At 49.3% G+C, this 14,830-nt stretch overlaps 1 protein-coding gene across 9 annotated transcripts in view; it reads right to left on the bottom strand.

The window, feature by feature from the left end:
- The window catches only part of SULF2 (sulfatase 2), a 128,207-nt gene that overhangs the window by 76,855 nt on the left and 36,522 nt on the right, over positions 1–14,830 (bottom strand). For all 9 annotated transcript variants that reach the window (XM_010343103.3, XM_010343102.3, XM_074406634.1 and 6 more), the window contains exon 3: positions 3,908–4,147. In XM_010343103.3, coding sequence (XP_010341405.1) covers positions 3,908–4,147 — 240 coding nt within the window. The remainder of the gene's footprint in view (positions 1–3,907; positions 4,148–14,830) is intronic.

The raw sequence follows: 14,830 nt of genomic DNA on the forward strand, positions 1-14,830 counted from the left end.
GGAAGATTCAGATGTCAAAGAATTAAGAGAGGCCCTTGGAAAAACTGATAAAATCCTCTAATACTTTTGCAAAAAATACCCTGGTGAAGTAAGGGATATCATCTTGCTATCCATTTAAATTTGTGAAACATATCATATTCTTCCCTACACTTTATCAGTTCACTTGCTTAAAGAATCAACTTATGGCCAGGCATGGTGGCTCATGCCTGTAATCCCCGCACTTTGGGAAACCAAGGTGGGCGGATCATCTGAGGTCGAGAGTTCAAGACCAGCCTGACCAACACGGAGAAACCCTGTCTCTATTAAAAATACAAAATTAGCCAGGCATGGTGGTGCATGCCTGTAATCCCAGCTACTCGGTAGGACAAGGCAGGAGAATTGCTTGAACCTGGGAGGTAGAGGTTGCAGTGGGCCAAGATGGCTCCATTGCACTCCAGCCTGGGCAACAAGAGCAAAACTCCATCTCAAAAAAAAAAAAAAAAAAAAAAAATCAACTCATTAGTTTCGACTAGTGCCCAATCTTTGTTAAATACCATTAGATGCAACCTATCAGAGGGCCAGGTGCAGTGGCTCATGCTTGTAATCCCAGCACTTTGGGAGGCCAAGGCAGGTAGATCACTTGAGGCCAGGAGTTCAAGACCAGCTTGGCCAACATGGCAAAACCCCATTTCTACAAAAATTACAAAAATTAGGTGGGCGTGGTGGCAGGCGCCTGTAATCCCAGCTATTCAGGAGGCTGAGATAGGAGAATCGCTTGAACCCAGGAGGCGGAGGTTGTAGTGAGCCAAGATTGTGCCACTGCACTCCAGCCTGGGCGACAGAGAGAGACTGTCTCAAAAAAAGAAAAAGAAGAAGAAGAAAAAAAAAAGATATAGCATAACAGTTATTCTTGAAATACTATAGTTTCATTTCAAGATCAAATACCTTACTAAATACATTAAAAGCATTATTTATAATGAAATGTTGGTCCACTTAAGTAGCGTTTTTCTCAGGTCAGTCTTCCTCATTTTGGGCTGACCTCCTCTATTCAAACGGGTATCACAAATACAAATGGCTAATAACTGTTAGGGTGGCCAAGACTTTACTTGTCCCTCAGTATCCATTTTCTTCTTCTCCTACAGTAAAATAATTTTCAACTGGGCGTATGTACACCCAGAATAAGACTACATTTCCCAGGTCCCTTTGCAGCAACGCATGGCCCTGTGCCTTGTTTCTCACCAATGGGAAGTAAGGAGAAATAAAGTCTGAGTTTCTGACCACTTCAAAGAGCAGGGCTACCAGAGCAACTTGGAATTTCGGCTGACATCCTGGGTCTCTGTCACACATACAGCCAAACTTAAATCCAACTTCGCTAGGTGGCCACATGAACACAAGGTTTAACATGGTTGAAGACTCAGCAGGAATGATTTACTTTTAGTCCTTGGGGGATTAAAAATTTACTATATATTCTAATGTGTGTGTACAGATCAATCTAAAAGAAAAAATCTAACAGGTTTCTGAATTCATTATAGTTTTTTTGTCATTTTTCTTAGTCAACACTGATCACTATAACATATAATGCAGTTGGATTTTAAAAGGTTTCCACTTTAAACAACAACTTAATATAAAACTCAAACCTGAGCTTCCTAGCTGCCAGGGCAAAGAGGGAAAGAACACAGGGTATGTGGCTCTTGTTATTTAATAACCAGGAGTACACCAGTTCATCAGACTAAATAGGTGTTTTCAGAGTTCTGAAAGTAAGGTTGGAATGGGATTCCTTGTACAGAGTGGCATTCTAAATATAATGAATAAAATTCTCAGTGGTGGTTTTACAAAAGTGTAAATGTCATCTGTGTCTGGCTCTTTACACTTGACATTATGCTCCCAGTGTTCAGGAGGACATAATAGTGAAGCATAGTTGAATAAAAGCACTTCTTTAGGGAGATGCTTTTGGTGATTTGTGTACATTCAACGACAAGTTTGGGGAGTCCACTTCAGAGAATATTTACTCTTGAGATGGTTCGTTTTCTCATGTCGCCTGTAAGATTTTGAAACACTTGCCTTTAGCTCCCACTCTGAGCCCTCAGTATGTCACAGAATATGTGAGTTTCCTTTCAATTTGATGGAATACGATTTCCATGCTCCCCTCTGAATTCCCATGGTCTTGCACTCCATTTTGATTATGCCACAAACACCTCACTCTGATTCTGGGCAGATCTCTATTTTGGGCTACAGTGGCCCTGGCTGTGAAATGAGGGGGAGTGCTAAGAACAGATTTAGGGTCTTTACTAATCTTCCAGCATCCAAAATGAAAGGCTTCTGTACTGGCCTTTCAGCCAGAGGTTGTGAAAAGAGAGTCTGTGAGCCGCACACTCGCCCCTCAGACAAATTTTCTTTGGCTCCCAGTATATATTAAAGAAAAAATAAGTTGTGCTGGTATATTTAAAAATAAGGAGATTTTCAGTGAAATATTCAGACTTTAAAATATTTCAAGGTTGGCCACTCTTGAGTATGCATGGCTGTACTTTCTGGACCCAAGCTGCAGGTGTGTCTTCAATAAGGGCCCACTGCTCTGCTGCAGGCCTGCCTGTCCTGCTTCTGCTAGCAACACCCAGGCCCCTCAACCACCTAGAGTGGTGGCCATGATAGCCTCTGACACATGTGGCTTTCTGCAGAGGCCCAGGGGAACCAACAGGTAGGTGGTGGGTTCTGCACAATGGCACACATGATATACAGGAAGAAGGTATATGAATGAGGCATCCCTAGTTCTCAGCAGAATGTACTTTCTAGGCGATTCTGGCTGTGGGATGAGGCTGTAGGAAGACACATCTGGCTGGCTTGTGTCCCTGCCAGCCCACACTGTGTATCTGACAGGAAGCTGCCCAGCCTCAAGGGCTGCAGGTTCAGGGCTGTGAACAGGGCTGAAGGAGGCGTCCAACCTTCCCTTGAAGCACTCCTACCCAAACAAACCCCTTGTCACTTGGATGCAACTTCCTGGGGTTGCAACATCTGAGCCACAATATTTGATTTCACAACCGCCACGGCTTCTTACCCAAGGTGGGGAGTATTTATTTATTTTTAATTAAAGCAAGTTAAATGCATTGAGTCTGGAGGGTTTTGCAATGGTGCTGGAGGTCAGTGGCTATACTGTAATTGCATCTGTACCTCAGACAACCAGCCTGGCAGGTGAGCCTTCAGAGCCCACCGAGGCCCTCCTGCAGGATAAGCAGACAGGAACTGGGGGGCCCTGCACCCAGGATGACACTTACTGGGTGAGTGTGGGCAGTCAACCACCACATCAGCTTCTGCACCACCCTGGTTACCTCCACGTAGACAGCAACCACACAGAGAAGTATCTGTTCCTCTCCACAAATTCCCATCCCCCGCCCCCATGTTCTGGAACCTTCTTCCAAGCTGATGGTTTATAGTCAATAAAACAGTCCCTGATGGGCTTAGTAACAATTAACAGAGGATGCCAACTCATGCATGGGCACCTTGGGGCCTCTCTGCTCTGTAATTCATATTTTGAAAAGACTTTAAAAATAAGGAGATTTTCAGTGAAATTTCAGACTTTAAAATATTTCAAGGTTGGCCAGTCTTGAGTATGCATGGCTGTACTTTCTGGACCCAAGCTGCAGGTGTGTCTTCAATAAGGGCCTACTGCTTATTTCACTTTTTGGGGGACTCAAATTCCTTTGACAAGGTCACTTTACATCACTACTGTAAGCAAAGAAAAATGTCTTTCTCTAACACACACAAATAAATGCACAACTTTGAAATTATGAGAGAGTTGCTCTAAGGGCTCTCCAGAATCGCCTCGGGTACGGCAGTGGTGCCCAACTGCACCCAGGGACGCCCAGAGGAGGTCTCTGGCGAGGACCCCGGCTGTCACTCCCTTGCTGCGCCCGCCGCCCCCCACCCTGCTCACCTGTCCGGTAGCCGGTGTTGTTGAGGTACACGGCGAAGGTGCGGCTCTCGTGCTGTGCCTGCCAGGAGGGTGAGGAGCAGTTCTCGTTGTTGGTGTAGGTGTTGTGGTTGTGGACGTACTTGCCGGTGAGGATGGAGGAGCGTGAGGGGCAGCACATGGGTGTGGTCACGAAGGCGTTGATGAAGTGTGCCCCGCCCTGCTCCATGATGCGCCGGGTCTTGTTCATCACCTGCATGGAACCTGCGAGGCGAGGGCGGAAGTGAGGCGTGGGGCGGGAGATGGGGGGGCACTGGCACCGGGTGGCTCTCGGCACGTGGCATCCCTAGAACTCGAGAAGGCACATTCTGCAGACCTACGGGGCAGAAGGGGCAGGGTCCACTGCTGCACGGTGGGGCAGTCCTGTGCAGTCAGGGAGAACCCTGGGTCCCGAGTCTGCCTGGACACTCCCGCGGTCTAGGTCTGAAGTTTAGGGCTGAAGGTGACTGTAAGTCACTATAAGTGACTGTAGTGACACTGTCCTGTACTGTAATTGCATCTCTGCCTGCAGGACAGGTAAAAACCTGTTTATAAATGACCTGAGGCTGGAATCAAACTGTTTTACAAATTTTAAACAGAACATCGTTTTCACAGGGTATTAATATACATTTTTTTTTTTTTTTTAATTTTGGAAACCAACCACCATGTAAACTGAGGGAAGATTACACTTTGTTTTCTTTGGACTCTTCCCAAGAATTGTTTGCTTTTATTGAAATCTGGTCACGCCAACCTGGTGGCAAACCTTCTCTCCGAGTACTCCCTGGCTGAGGTGTCCTGCCATCAGCCACAAACCCTGCTGGCCTCTTGTCCGCTTTTCTTCTAGCTTGGAACCCACTACCCTTCACCCCAAATCCAACCTATCAGCCTAGCACACCTCTCACAGGTAGCCTCTGGGACCACTCCGGCTGCTGGGGCTTCAGAGCTCTGAGTACTGATCATATCCTAGACTTCAGGGTTTCGGCCATGCCCGCTCTTGTTTTTTATGTTTTTTGTTTTGTTTTGTTTTGTTTTGTTTTGAGACAGAGTCTTGCTTTGTTGCTAGGATGGAGTGCAGTGGTGTGATCTTGGCTCACTGCAATCTCTGCCTCACGGGTTCAAGCGATTCTCTTGTCTCAGCCTCCCGAGTAGCCCCCGCACCCAGCTAATTTCTGTATTTTTAGTAGAGACAGGGTTTCACCATGTTGACCAGGCTGGTCTTAAACTCCTGACCTCAAGTGATCACCTGCCTCTGCCCCCCAAAGTGCTGGGATTACAGGCTTGAGCCACCTCACCTGGCCATGCCTGCTCTTATTTCTCAACTAAGCTGTAAGCAGAGCAAGGCACTTAGGAAGAAAGGAAAGAAGGAAGGAAGCAAGTGAATCTACATGGGGGCCCTACTGTGTGCAGGCCACGGTCCCAGGAGGGCAAAGGCCGTGTGCTCTGCTCAGTGCTGAATCCTCAGCATTGCTGCTGTGTGTGACACACAGTGGGTACTCAACATAGGTGTGAAGAGTACATGCTCAATTGTATGCTGTGGTTGGTACCCACTTAGTGATGTGATGGAAACATTCCATGGAAATCCTTTCTCTTCCTTCTACGGCCATCCTTGGTTTTCCCCCTTTTCCTTGCAGTTCTTAAGGTGTGCAGTGCGTTGAATGGTGTCCCCATCCCCTAAAGATAGGACCATGTCCTCATTTCTGGAGTCTGTGAACATGACCATATTTAGAAAGAGGGTGATATGGTTTGGCTGTGTCCCCACCCAAATCTCATCTTGAATTGTGGCTCCCATAATTCCCATGTGTTTTGGGAGGGCTCTGATGGGAGACAATGGAATCACGGGGGTGGTTCTCCCGATACTGTTCTTTCGGTAATGAATAAGTCTCATGAGATCTATGGTTTCATAAAAGGTTTCCCCTTTTGCTTGGTTCTCATTCTCTCCAGCCACGTGGAACTGTGAGTCCATGAAACCTCTTTTTCTTTATAAATTACATAGTCTCAGGTATGTCTTTATCAGCAGCATGAAAACAGACATCCAGAGGGTCTTTGCAGATGTAACTAAGTTGAGGGTCTTGAGGTGAGATTTGTTCCGGATTCCCCGGTGGGCCCTACATCAAGTGACAAGTGTCCCCACAGGAGACAAAGTGGAGAAGATGCACAGGCACAGAGGGGAAGGCCACATTCAAAGGAAAGCAGAGACTGGAGGGAGGCACGTACAAGCCAAGGAATAAGGAACTCCTGGGGTCCCCTGGGGCTGGAAGAGGCAAGGAAGGTTCTTCCCTGGAGCGCTCTGAGGAAGAACAGCCATGCTAACACCTTGATTTTGGACTTCCGGCCTCCAGAACTGTTGAGAGTCAGCTTCTGGTGTTTTAAGCCACCCAGTTTGTGATCAGTTAGGACAGCAGTGGGAAACCAAAATAGGGTCTACCAGGCATGTGATCACTGTGATCCCATTCACCTAGCAACCCCCTAGAGATCGGAAAACAAGCATCAGACCCACCGCAGCCTCCTGCGATCTGGGGAACGCCCTCTGCTCACCAGTCAGCTCCTTCAACTTTGAATTTTCACCACCAATCAAGGCACCAAGGTCGTGCCCTTGAAGTCCAGGACTGCACAATGGCCACCGTGGCCTCTGTGTTAGCCATACCCCCAGCTTGCGATGCTCTCACCCCTCCGATCACAGGGCTCCCTCTGCCTCCTTCAAGGTACTGATCAGACGCCACCTTCTTGGAGAGGTCTTCCCGGGCATGTAGTGAAACTGCCTCCCCCGACCCTTAGCACTCTCCACTCTGCTTTCCTGCTCCGTGTCTCTCCACAGCAGTTACTGTCCTTGAACATGAGTCATTTTGATTTCACTTATTTGTATGTTGCTGCCTTCACCAGAGCCCTCTGCAAGGGGAGGGCTCAGCCTACTTTGTTCACTGCCTAGCACAGTGCCTGGCACATACGCTCAACAGATACCAGCTAAATTAACAACTAAAATATCATCTTACACTCTTGGGTTTTCATATCTCAGGAGTCCAAACCAGGTGGTGTCCACAGATCTCTTTGTGTGTTCTTGGTGACTTGCAGAGTGGATTTTTAAAAACTGACGTTAAATAGCCTCACACAGAATACATGCTCTCCAGTTTGCTGCACTCCCCGGCACTCCCTACAGTCTTACACCACCCGCACCCAGTCTCATTACCTGCCTGACCCCTGAAAGTTTGGGTGTTGCACCCTTCTCATTGATTATTTATTAATTGAGCCGGAGTCTTGCTCTGTCATCAGGCTGGAGTGCAGTGGCGCAATCTTGGCTCACTGCAACCTCCGACTCCCAGGTTCAAGCGATTCTCCTGCTCAGCCTCCCGAGCAGCTATGATTACAGGCACATGCCACCAAGCCCAGCTGATGTTTTGCATTTTTAGCAGAGATGGGGTTTCACCATATTGGCCTGGATGGTCTTGATCTCCCGACTTCGTGATCTGCCCGCCACGGCCTCCCAAAGTGCTGGGATTACAAGTGTGAGCCACCAAGGCTGACCTAACCTTCTGATTTGAGAACACTCCAACTGCTTCCTGGGGAAGAGGGCAGTTTTCTATGCCAACAGTCATCATTGTAATTAATAGTGGCGACTATCACTGGCTGAATGCTTATGGCTGCGCTGAAGACATTCATCGCTCAATTCTCCCAGTGGCCCATTTTACAGAAGAGGGAACCGAGCCGGGGGAGTTGAATGACTGGCTAAGGCTGTGCGGCTGGGAAGGCAGTGAAGACTCAAACCCAGTAGAGGCAGGTGCTGAGTTTCACGTTCATGAAATGTCCTAGTCACATGGGTGGGGTAACAGTGTCCTGAGGAAGTGCAGTGAGGTCCCCATGCTCTTGGGCTACTCCTGGCTTCAGCTCAGCTCAGAATGGTCTCTTGGGACCCAGAAGGGGGTTACCTAGTGGTGACTTCATCAGGCACACCAGGTGGGGGTGGCACAGGGTCACATCACTAAACACCAGGGATGCTGGTGGTGGGAAAGGCTGCTTGGAGCTCTAGGCAGAGGGTGGCATTGCCTTAGATTAATTGTGTGGCCTGGTTTCCTTCTGCTTAGGGCAAGTAACCTCAGCTTTTAAGGTAGTGGAAATCCTCTTTAAAAAAACGAAAACAAACAAACTTACGGCGGATTTTTAAAAAGCAAGTAATAGCACAAATGACACACAGACGTATGATGAAAACGGAGGGAAGGACTAGGATTTGGCAATCACTGGCTTGGTACAGTCCGGACCCGACATCCCTTGATGTGTGGCTTGGTACTACGCTGACATCTGTTGATGTCATTTGGCTGTAGAATAGACCTCGAGTGCCACGCCACAGCCAAGCCCTGATGTCACCATCCCTCCAGCTCCTCCTGAAGCCGCTCCCCTTTCCTCTGGGTAACTTGGGCAACCATCTTGGCCACTGTTCCTCCCATCTTTCAGTTCCTGCATCCAATCCACCTGCAAAGCTCTCTGTCAACATAAACATCCACGATCGGACCCTTGCCATCTCCCCCATGGGCCAGGCAATCGCACTTTCTCCCTGAAATCAGGTCAATTGCTTCCTGATTAAACTCCAGCCATTTCTTCCCCACGGCGCAGCCAGAGTCTCCTCTCCTGACTCTCCCCGGGGCTCCCGCTCACTCGGAGAAGCTCAAGTCCTTATGGCCGTCCAGAGTGTGGTGGGACCTAATGCCTCTCCCTCCCTAACCCTGTCTCCCTCTCTGCCCACTCTCTGCAGCCACAGGGGCCTCCCTGCCGTCCGCAGACTGACCAGGTGTGCTCCCATCCCAGAGCCTTCGCCCTGCTATTCCTTCTTCCTGGAATGCTTCTCCCCTGGAGCCCCACAGAGGTGTCCTCACCCGCTTCTTGTCTTTACTCAAAAGCTCCCTTCTCCGTGGAGCCTTCCCTGGCCCCCAATATTTTCTCTTCCCTTCCTTGCCTGACATTTTCAACCCTGCACTCATCATCTAACACGTGATATACTTTTACTTATCTATTGATCCTGTTTGCTGTCCCCTGGGACACTTGATGGCTCCACAGCTCTAGCCCCAAAGCCTAGAACAGTGCCTGACACGCAGCAGGTGCATTTCTTAAGTGCATGAGTCCAGGGCACCCCAAGTGGAATCAATCCTTTGCCCCCTGGACCAAACGCTAAGGAGAAAGGATGAAGCAGCTGGTAGTGAGAGCTCAGCCTCTCTCTGTCTCCAGAGCCTGCAGCAAGGACAAAAGCTGGCCAGCCACCCGACTGCTCAGACCCTTCTTCTGGAAGGGAACGCGGGGCAGGCTGCCACCTGATGAAATCGCCTGCAGTCCGCAGCCTCCAGTGCTGCCTTGGCAAACAGTGAACAGCCTGCAGAGCCATTTCTTGTTTTTAATGGGCTCAGATCCAGGGTCTCAAAATGCTTAGATCTCCTCCTCCTCATTCCAGAGGAAGCGAGCTGTGGGGGTGCTCTTGTCCAGCACTCACCCTCCCCAGATCAGCTGGTGGAGGAGCGCTGTGTCAATCCACAAGTAAAGGACAGCAGTGCCCCGGAATGACAGCAGCATCTGTGCAAAGACAGTGCTATGTGCTAAGCCTCCCCTCGGGGACAGTAACCTGCTTTATTAAAACTGCCATAGCGACGAGGCTGTGTAAACCCACGTCTCTAACACAAAAACATATGATCTCATGCCCTTGCCCGGCCCCGGCCCTAACGCGGCAGGACAGCTCCCACGGGAGGAAAGATCTCAGCGACGTGGCCACACGGCAATGAAAAGGCCACTTTTCAAGCTTTTCAATGAAGCCGGGCCAGCCAACCTCAACTTCTTTCGTCCAACATAAATCTAGGGACATGCAGAAAAAACAGACACGGTTTCTTTCCATGACCAAACCTTCCCATCACCCTGGGCCGAGGGTGAGGTCACTCTGACACCTCTGTGACTCTGATGGGCTGGAGAGGCCCCACCCCCATTCCCATCTGTTGGGACTTAAATTTGGGGGCTCGAACCACCCGACTGCCAGAATGCAGTTTCTCCCATGACACTCAAGAACTTCCCACCCATTCAGGATGGCTTTTGGGGGGTTTTTCTGTGTACCATTTGTGCTATCATTTGATATTTTTCTTTAACGGGATTTAAGAAAAAAACCTTTTAATCTCAATCCAAGTTAACTACGTGGAGTTACAGACTGAAGGTTTGAGTTGTATATTTTTTCAGGCACCATCCAGTAAGCCCACAAGTGATAAAGTCAGTGTTTTGCTGACCTGCCACAGATGACCACACTGCCAGGCAGTGCCATGGGAAATGCTGAATGAATTTGCTCTTTTTTAGAAGAAGGTCTCAGTCAGGTCAACCACTATCTAGGGGGACTTCTCAAGGTGCCAGGGAGTTTGGGATTTCAAACATGACTTTTTTTTTTTTTTTTTTTTTTGCCATTCCTGAGGCTCAGGTGGCTCGTATCTGTTGGAGGCCTGTTTCAGCTGGGAGAAGGGGCACCCCACACCCCTCCAAGACAAACTCCCGTGGCCCCCAACGTGGGTGATTCTGATCAATAACTAATGAGATGATGCCTTCCTATGGCTAGTTTCTTAAAACGACTGATAGACAAATCAGAGTCTGTGATGGCAGGGTCTCCTAGGGAAAGCCTCGGAAGGAAGAATCAGGAAAAACAAAGGTGGGATCAGTCAAGTCAGGACCTTGACTTAAATTCCTATCTAACCACTGTTTCCTCTGCCTGGACTACTGCAGTAGACTCCTAAGCTGTTCTTCTATTCTCTGTTTGGTGGCCAGAGGACTTTCTTTTGAGACAGGGTCTCACTCTGTTGCCCAGGCTGGAGTGTAGTAGTGGGATCACGGCTCACTGCAGCCTCAACCTCCCCAGGTTCAGGTGATCCTCCCACTTCTGTCTCCCGAGTAGCTGGAACTACAGGTACACATGACCACACTCAGCTCATTTTTGTATTTTTTTTGGAGAGACGGGGTTTCACCGTGTTGCCTGGGCTGGTCTTGAACTCCTGGACTCAAATGATCCTCCTGCCTTGGCCTTCCAAAGTGTTGGGATAACAGGCATGAGCGACCACGCCTTTCTGGCCAGGAATCCTTAAAACAGTCCGTGAAATCATCGTATTCTTTTGCTCAAACCTTCCGATGGCTGCCCGCCCCACTCAGAGTTAAAGCCAAAATCCTCCCTCTGTCCTACAAGCACCAACTACAACTCCTACCACACACTCTCAGGCTTCCTCTGTTCCAGTCATGTTGACCTCCTTGTTGTTCCTTGAACACACCAAGTGTGCTCCTGCCTCAGGACCTTTGCACCCGCCACTCCTCAGCCCAGACTCGGTCCCTCATTGTATTCAGGTCTCTGCAAATATCACCTTCTCAGCAAGGCTTTCTCTGGACTGTGCTGAATAGAATCATACCATCCCCTTCCTTCTTGCCTTTTCCTGCTCCTCCTGGTGCTTCTGTGTGAGTAAATGAAGAGGAAACATTCTCAGGAGGCACACAGACTGCAGATGGTGCCTTTGGGGGTGAGCGGTGTACGTGGTGCGTGGGGAGTCAAGGCTATCTCTGCTTTGTATTACTTGGATATTTTCAAGTTTTGCTTGTGCAACTTGGTGGATTGTTTTGGGACGGAGTCTCCCTCCGTCATCCAGGCTAGAGTGCAGTGGTTTGATCTCAGTTCCCTGCAATCTCCGCCTCCTGGGTTCCAGTGATTCTCTTGCCTCAGCCTCGCAAGCAGCTGGGGTTACAGGCAGGCACAACCATGCCCGGCTAACTTTTTTTTTTTTTTTTTGTATTTTTAGTAGAGACAGGGTTTCACCATGTTGGCCAGGATGGACTCGAACTCTTGAAGAAAGAAAAACTAAATAAAAGAAAAGGAGCAAGAGGGCCACCGGTTTCTAGAACAATGGGAGAAGGCAGGATTTGGAACCTGGCATTCATGCACGAGTCTGTAGGCCTGTCTGTGTGCTGTCCCTACGTGAAGTGGGGCCTGGCATTTGGGGGAAGAGGGCCCACATGGGCTTTCTACAGATGACCTGGAAACATAGGACACTCTGCTGTGGTCACATGTCACTACTGCACTTTACCAGGGGCCAGTCTGCTGCTCTTTCCTTGAGGACAGGGACCTTAAGGTCTACCTGGCATGGGGCAGGCTGAGGATGAAGAGGGCACAACACACCCCTCTCCAGGCCACACCCCTCTCCGCATTCCTCTCTTACCTGTTTAGTTTTTTATGTTAAAAGGATTCAGCTGCTACAAATGAATATGTATGTGTGTGTAACGCACACACAAACACATGCACACACACTTTGGTCCTAGACTGAATCACCCGGCCCCTTCTCTTCTGTAGACTTTGGGTAACCAAAGAGCACTGAACTGAGACACCAAGAATGAGGTGTGAGCTGCCTTAAATCACCGACTTTCTTTAAGCCTCAGTTTCCCCCTCTGTAAAAACATAGCCCATAGATAACTTTAGGTAGAAGGTTTGACTATGAAATTCTAGGATTCTGGAACCTATCTCTATGTCACCATACCCAATAGGATGAAAGGGTTTTGAGTCAGAAGGCCTGATTTCAAATCTGGATTTTTGCCACTTCCCATTAACCAGGTACCTTGTGCAAATGATTTAACCACCCTGCACCTCCGTTTTCCCATCTGCAAAGCAAGAAGAATAACAGTGCCTCCTTCTTAGGGTTGTTCTGAGTTTGGAGAGAAAACAATTTTTTACATATATACGTAAATGGTTTTTAGTTCAGTGCTTGGCATACAGAAAGCACTTAATGCATGTCAACTTTTATTTATTTAATTTGAGACAGAGTTTCACTCCTGTCATCCAGGCTGGAGTACAGTGGTGTGATCTCAGTTCACTGCTACCTCTGCCTCCCAGATTCAAGCGATCCTCCTGCCTCAGCCTCCTGAGTAGCTGGGGTTACAGGCACCCACCACCATGCCTGGATAATCTTTTGTATTTTTAGTAGAGACAGGGTTTCACCGTGTTGCCCAGGCTGTCCTTGAACTCCTGGCCTCAAGTGATCCACCTGCCTCGGCCTCCTAAAGTGCTAGGTCCACTGTGCCTGGCTGTACATCAGCTTTTAAACAAGCATCTTCCTACACAGAGTTCAAAACCAGAGTCCCTCTAGACTAAATCTTGTCTACAGGTGCGTTTGATTTAGGTCTGCCCAAAAGGAAAGGACTTTAAAAATTGAATAACCTTTTTCTTAAATTGCGAGATTTCATATCAATTCAGCTTTCTGGCTTTGCTTGAAAAATGCAAAGATCTGGCTTTGATGAGTTCACAGTGGGCTGGACCCGAGTAGTGAAGGCCCACTTTAGAAGACCCGACTCCGGTCCTCCACGGCCCTACCATGCACACTCCCTCCTTGGTAGCAGCTGCCTAGCGCTGTGGGCGTGGTTTGCAATCCTTAGTTGAAGTGAAGGATTGCAATCCTTAGTTTGCAATCCTTATTCCAAGTGAAGGGACCAGCTAACTAAATCTGCAAAGGGAATGCTCTACTGGGGCGCAGAGACCTGCAGAGAACAGGCATTCAGTGGGGAAGAGAGGGGTCAGGCACAGGTTGGAACAGAGCCGCGACCTGGACACGTAAGGCGGGAAGGGCTATGAGCTCGAGCCACAGGTGGGGAAGACTCTGTGTCCTGCACTGTCCTCTGGCCACTGGTGTCCACCTACCAGGCTGGAACTCATTCGGCAGCCCTCTCCGGGCCCTCAAGTATCCCTGGAATGTTGGCAAGGCTGACATTCAGCTTGTGAGCTCCCTGCCGGGCCTGAGGCAACACCTGCTGACGGGATGCAGCGGGCTGGGCCCCATCAGACCTGACCCACTGCCCCAGAGCAGCTTTGTCTCCAGCAGAGGGGGAAAGGCCTGGGGCACACGCAGGAGAAATCGGCAGAAATCAGCAGCGGCACGTGGGCAAAGAGAATCTCTTATTTTTCACCTAGTTACGTGCTCGCTGCTGCCGGTGGCAACTCTTGCGGTGCCTGTAACTCAATCCAGAATCATGACACCGGATTCCTGGGACCTGTTGCTGTGAGGAGGTTGTTTTCCTTTTGATGGGGCAAAGGTGAACGGTTCCCGACTCTTGGACATTACGAAATAAAGTCAAGTGCTATTGCTGGTTTCAGCTATGAAAAGCCAAGGCTCCAAATTGGTTCCTAAACCCAAAATCAATTAAGCAGATGTTGACGAGGCAGGACTGAGATTCTATTAATAAGCATCGGGTTGTCAGAGAGACCATGCAGTTCATTTTTTCTCCTTTGCTTTCTGCTGCCTCTGGTTGCAGAAGTTCCTGGGAGAAAATTCTGCTATGGTCACTGTCAACTGTAGCGGGGAGATGGCAGAGCGCCTGTGGGACATGGCAGAACTTGGGTGTAATTAACAGGGCTCTGCAATTATCAGTCATTTCCTCTCTGAGAAGCTCCACCCAGAAATATTCCTCGAACTGAAATGCTACAATCCACCTCCCGTGGCAGGGGACATTTATTCAATGGGGCAGGGCTTCCAAGGCGTTTCCCCCACTTTTCAGAAGGGGCTACATAGAGCTGCCACCCGGCCACAGGCCTGGTGGGTGATGTCTGCAAAGCAGCTTAATGTCCACCCTTCCCCTCGTCTCCCAATCTGTTCCTCCTGCCCCCGCCTTCCCATCTCTGTAAATGGCACCGCCATCTGCCCAACGGCTCAGCCAAAAACCCAGGAGTCATCCCCGATTCCTCTTTCCTCACCCGCCCACTCACAATCCATCAAGCAAGCCCTGCCGACCTTCCAAGCAGCACCGGAATCCACCCACCTCTTTCCCTCTGCAGCACCCCGCCCGGCTCCCCGCCATCGGCATCTCCCACCTGGACCGGGTGACCATCACCTGATCTCCCTGCTTCCACTCCCCTCCCTGGCCGCCTCTTCACCCACAGCC

Source organism: Saimiri boliviensis, chromosome 9 (assembly GCF_048565385.1).
Source record: "Saimiri boliviensis isolate mSaiBol1 chromosome 9, mSaiBol1.pri, whole genome shotgun sequence".
Lineage (NCBI taxonomy): Eukaryota > Metazoa > Chordata > Mammalia > Primates > Cebidae > Saimiri > Saimiri boliviensis.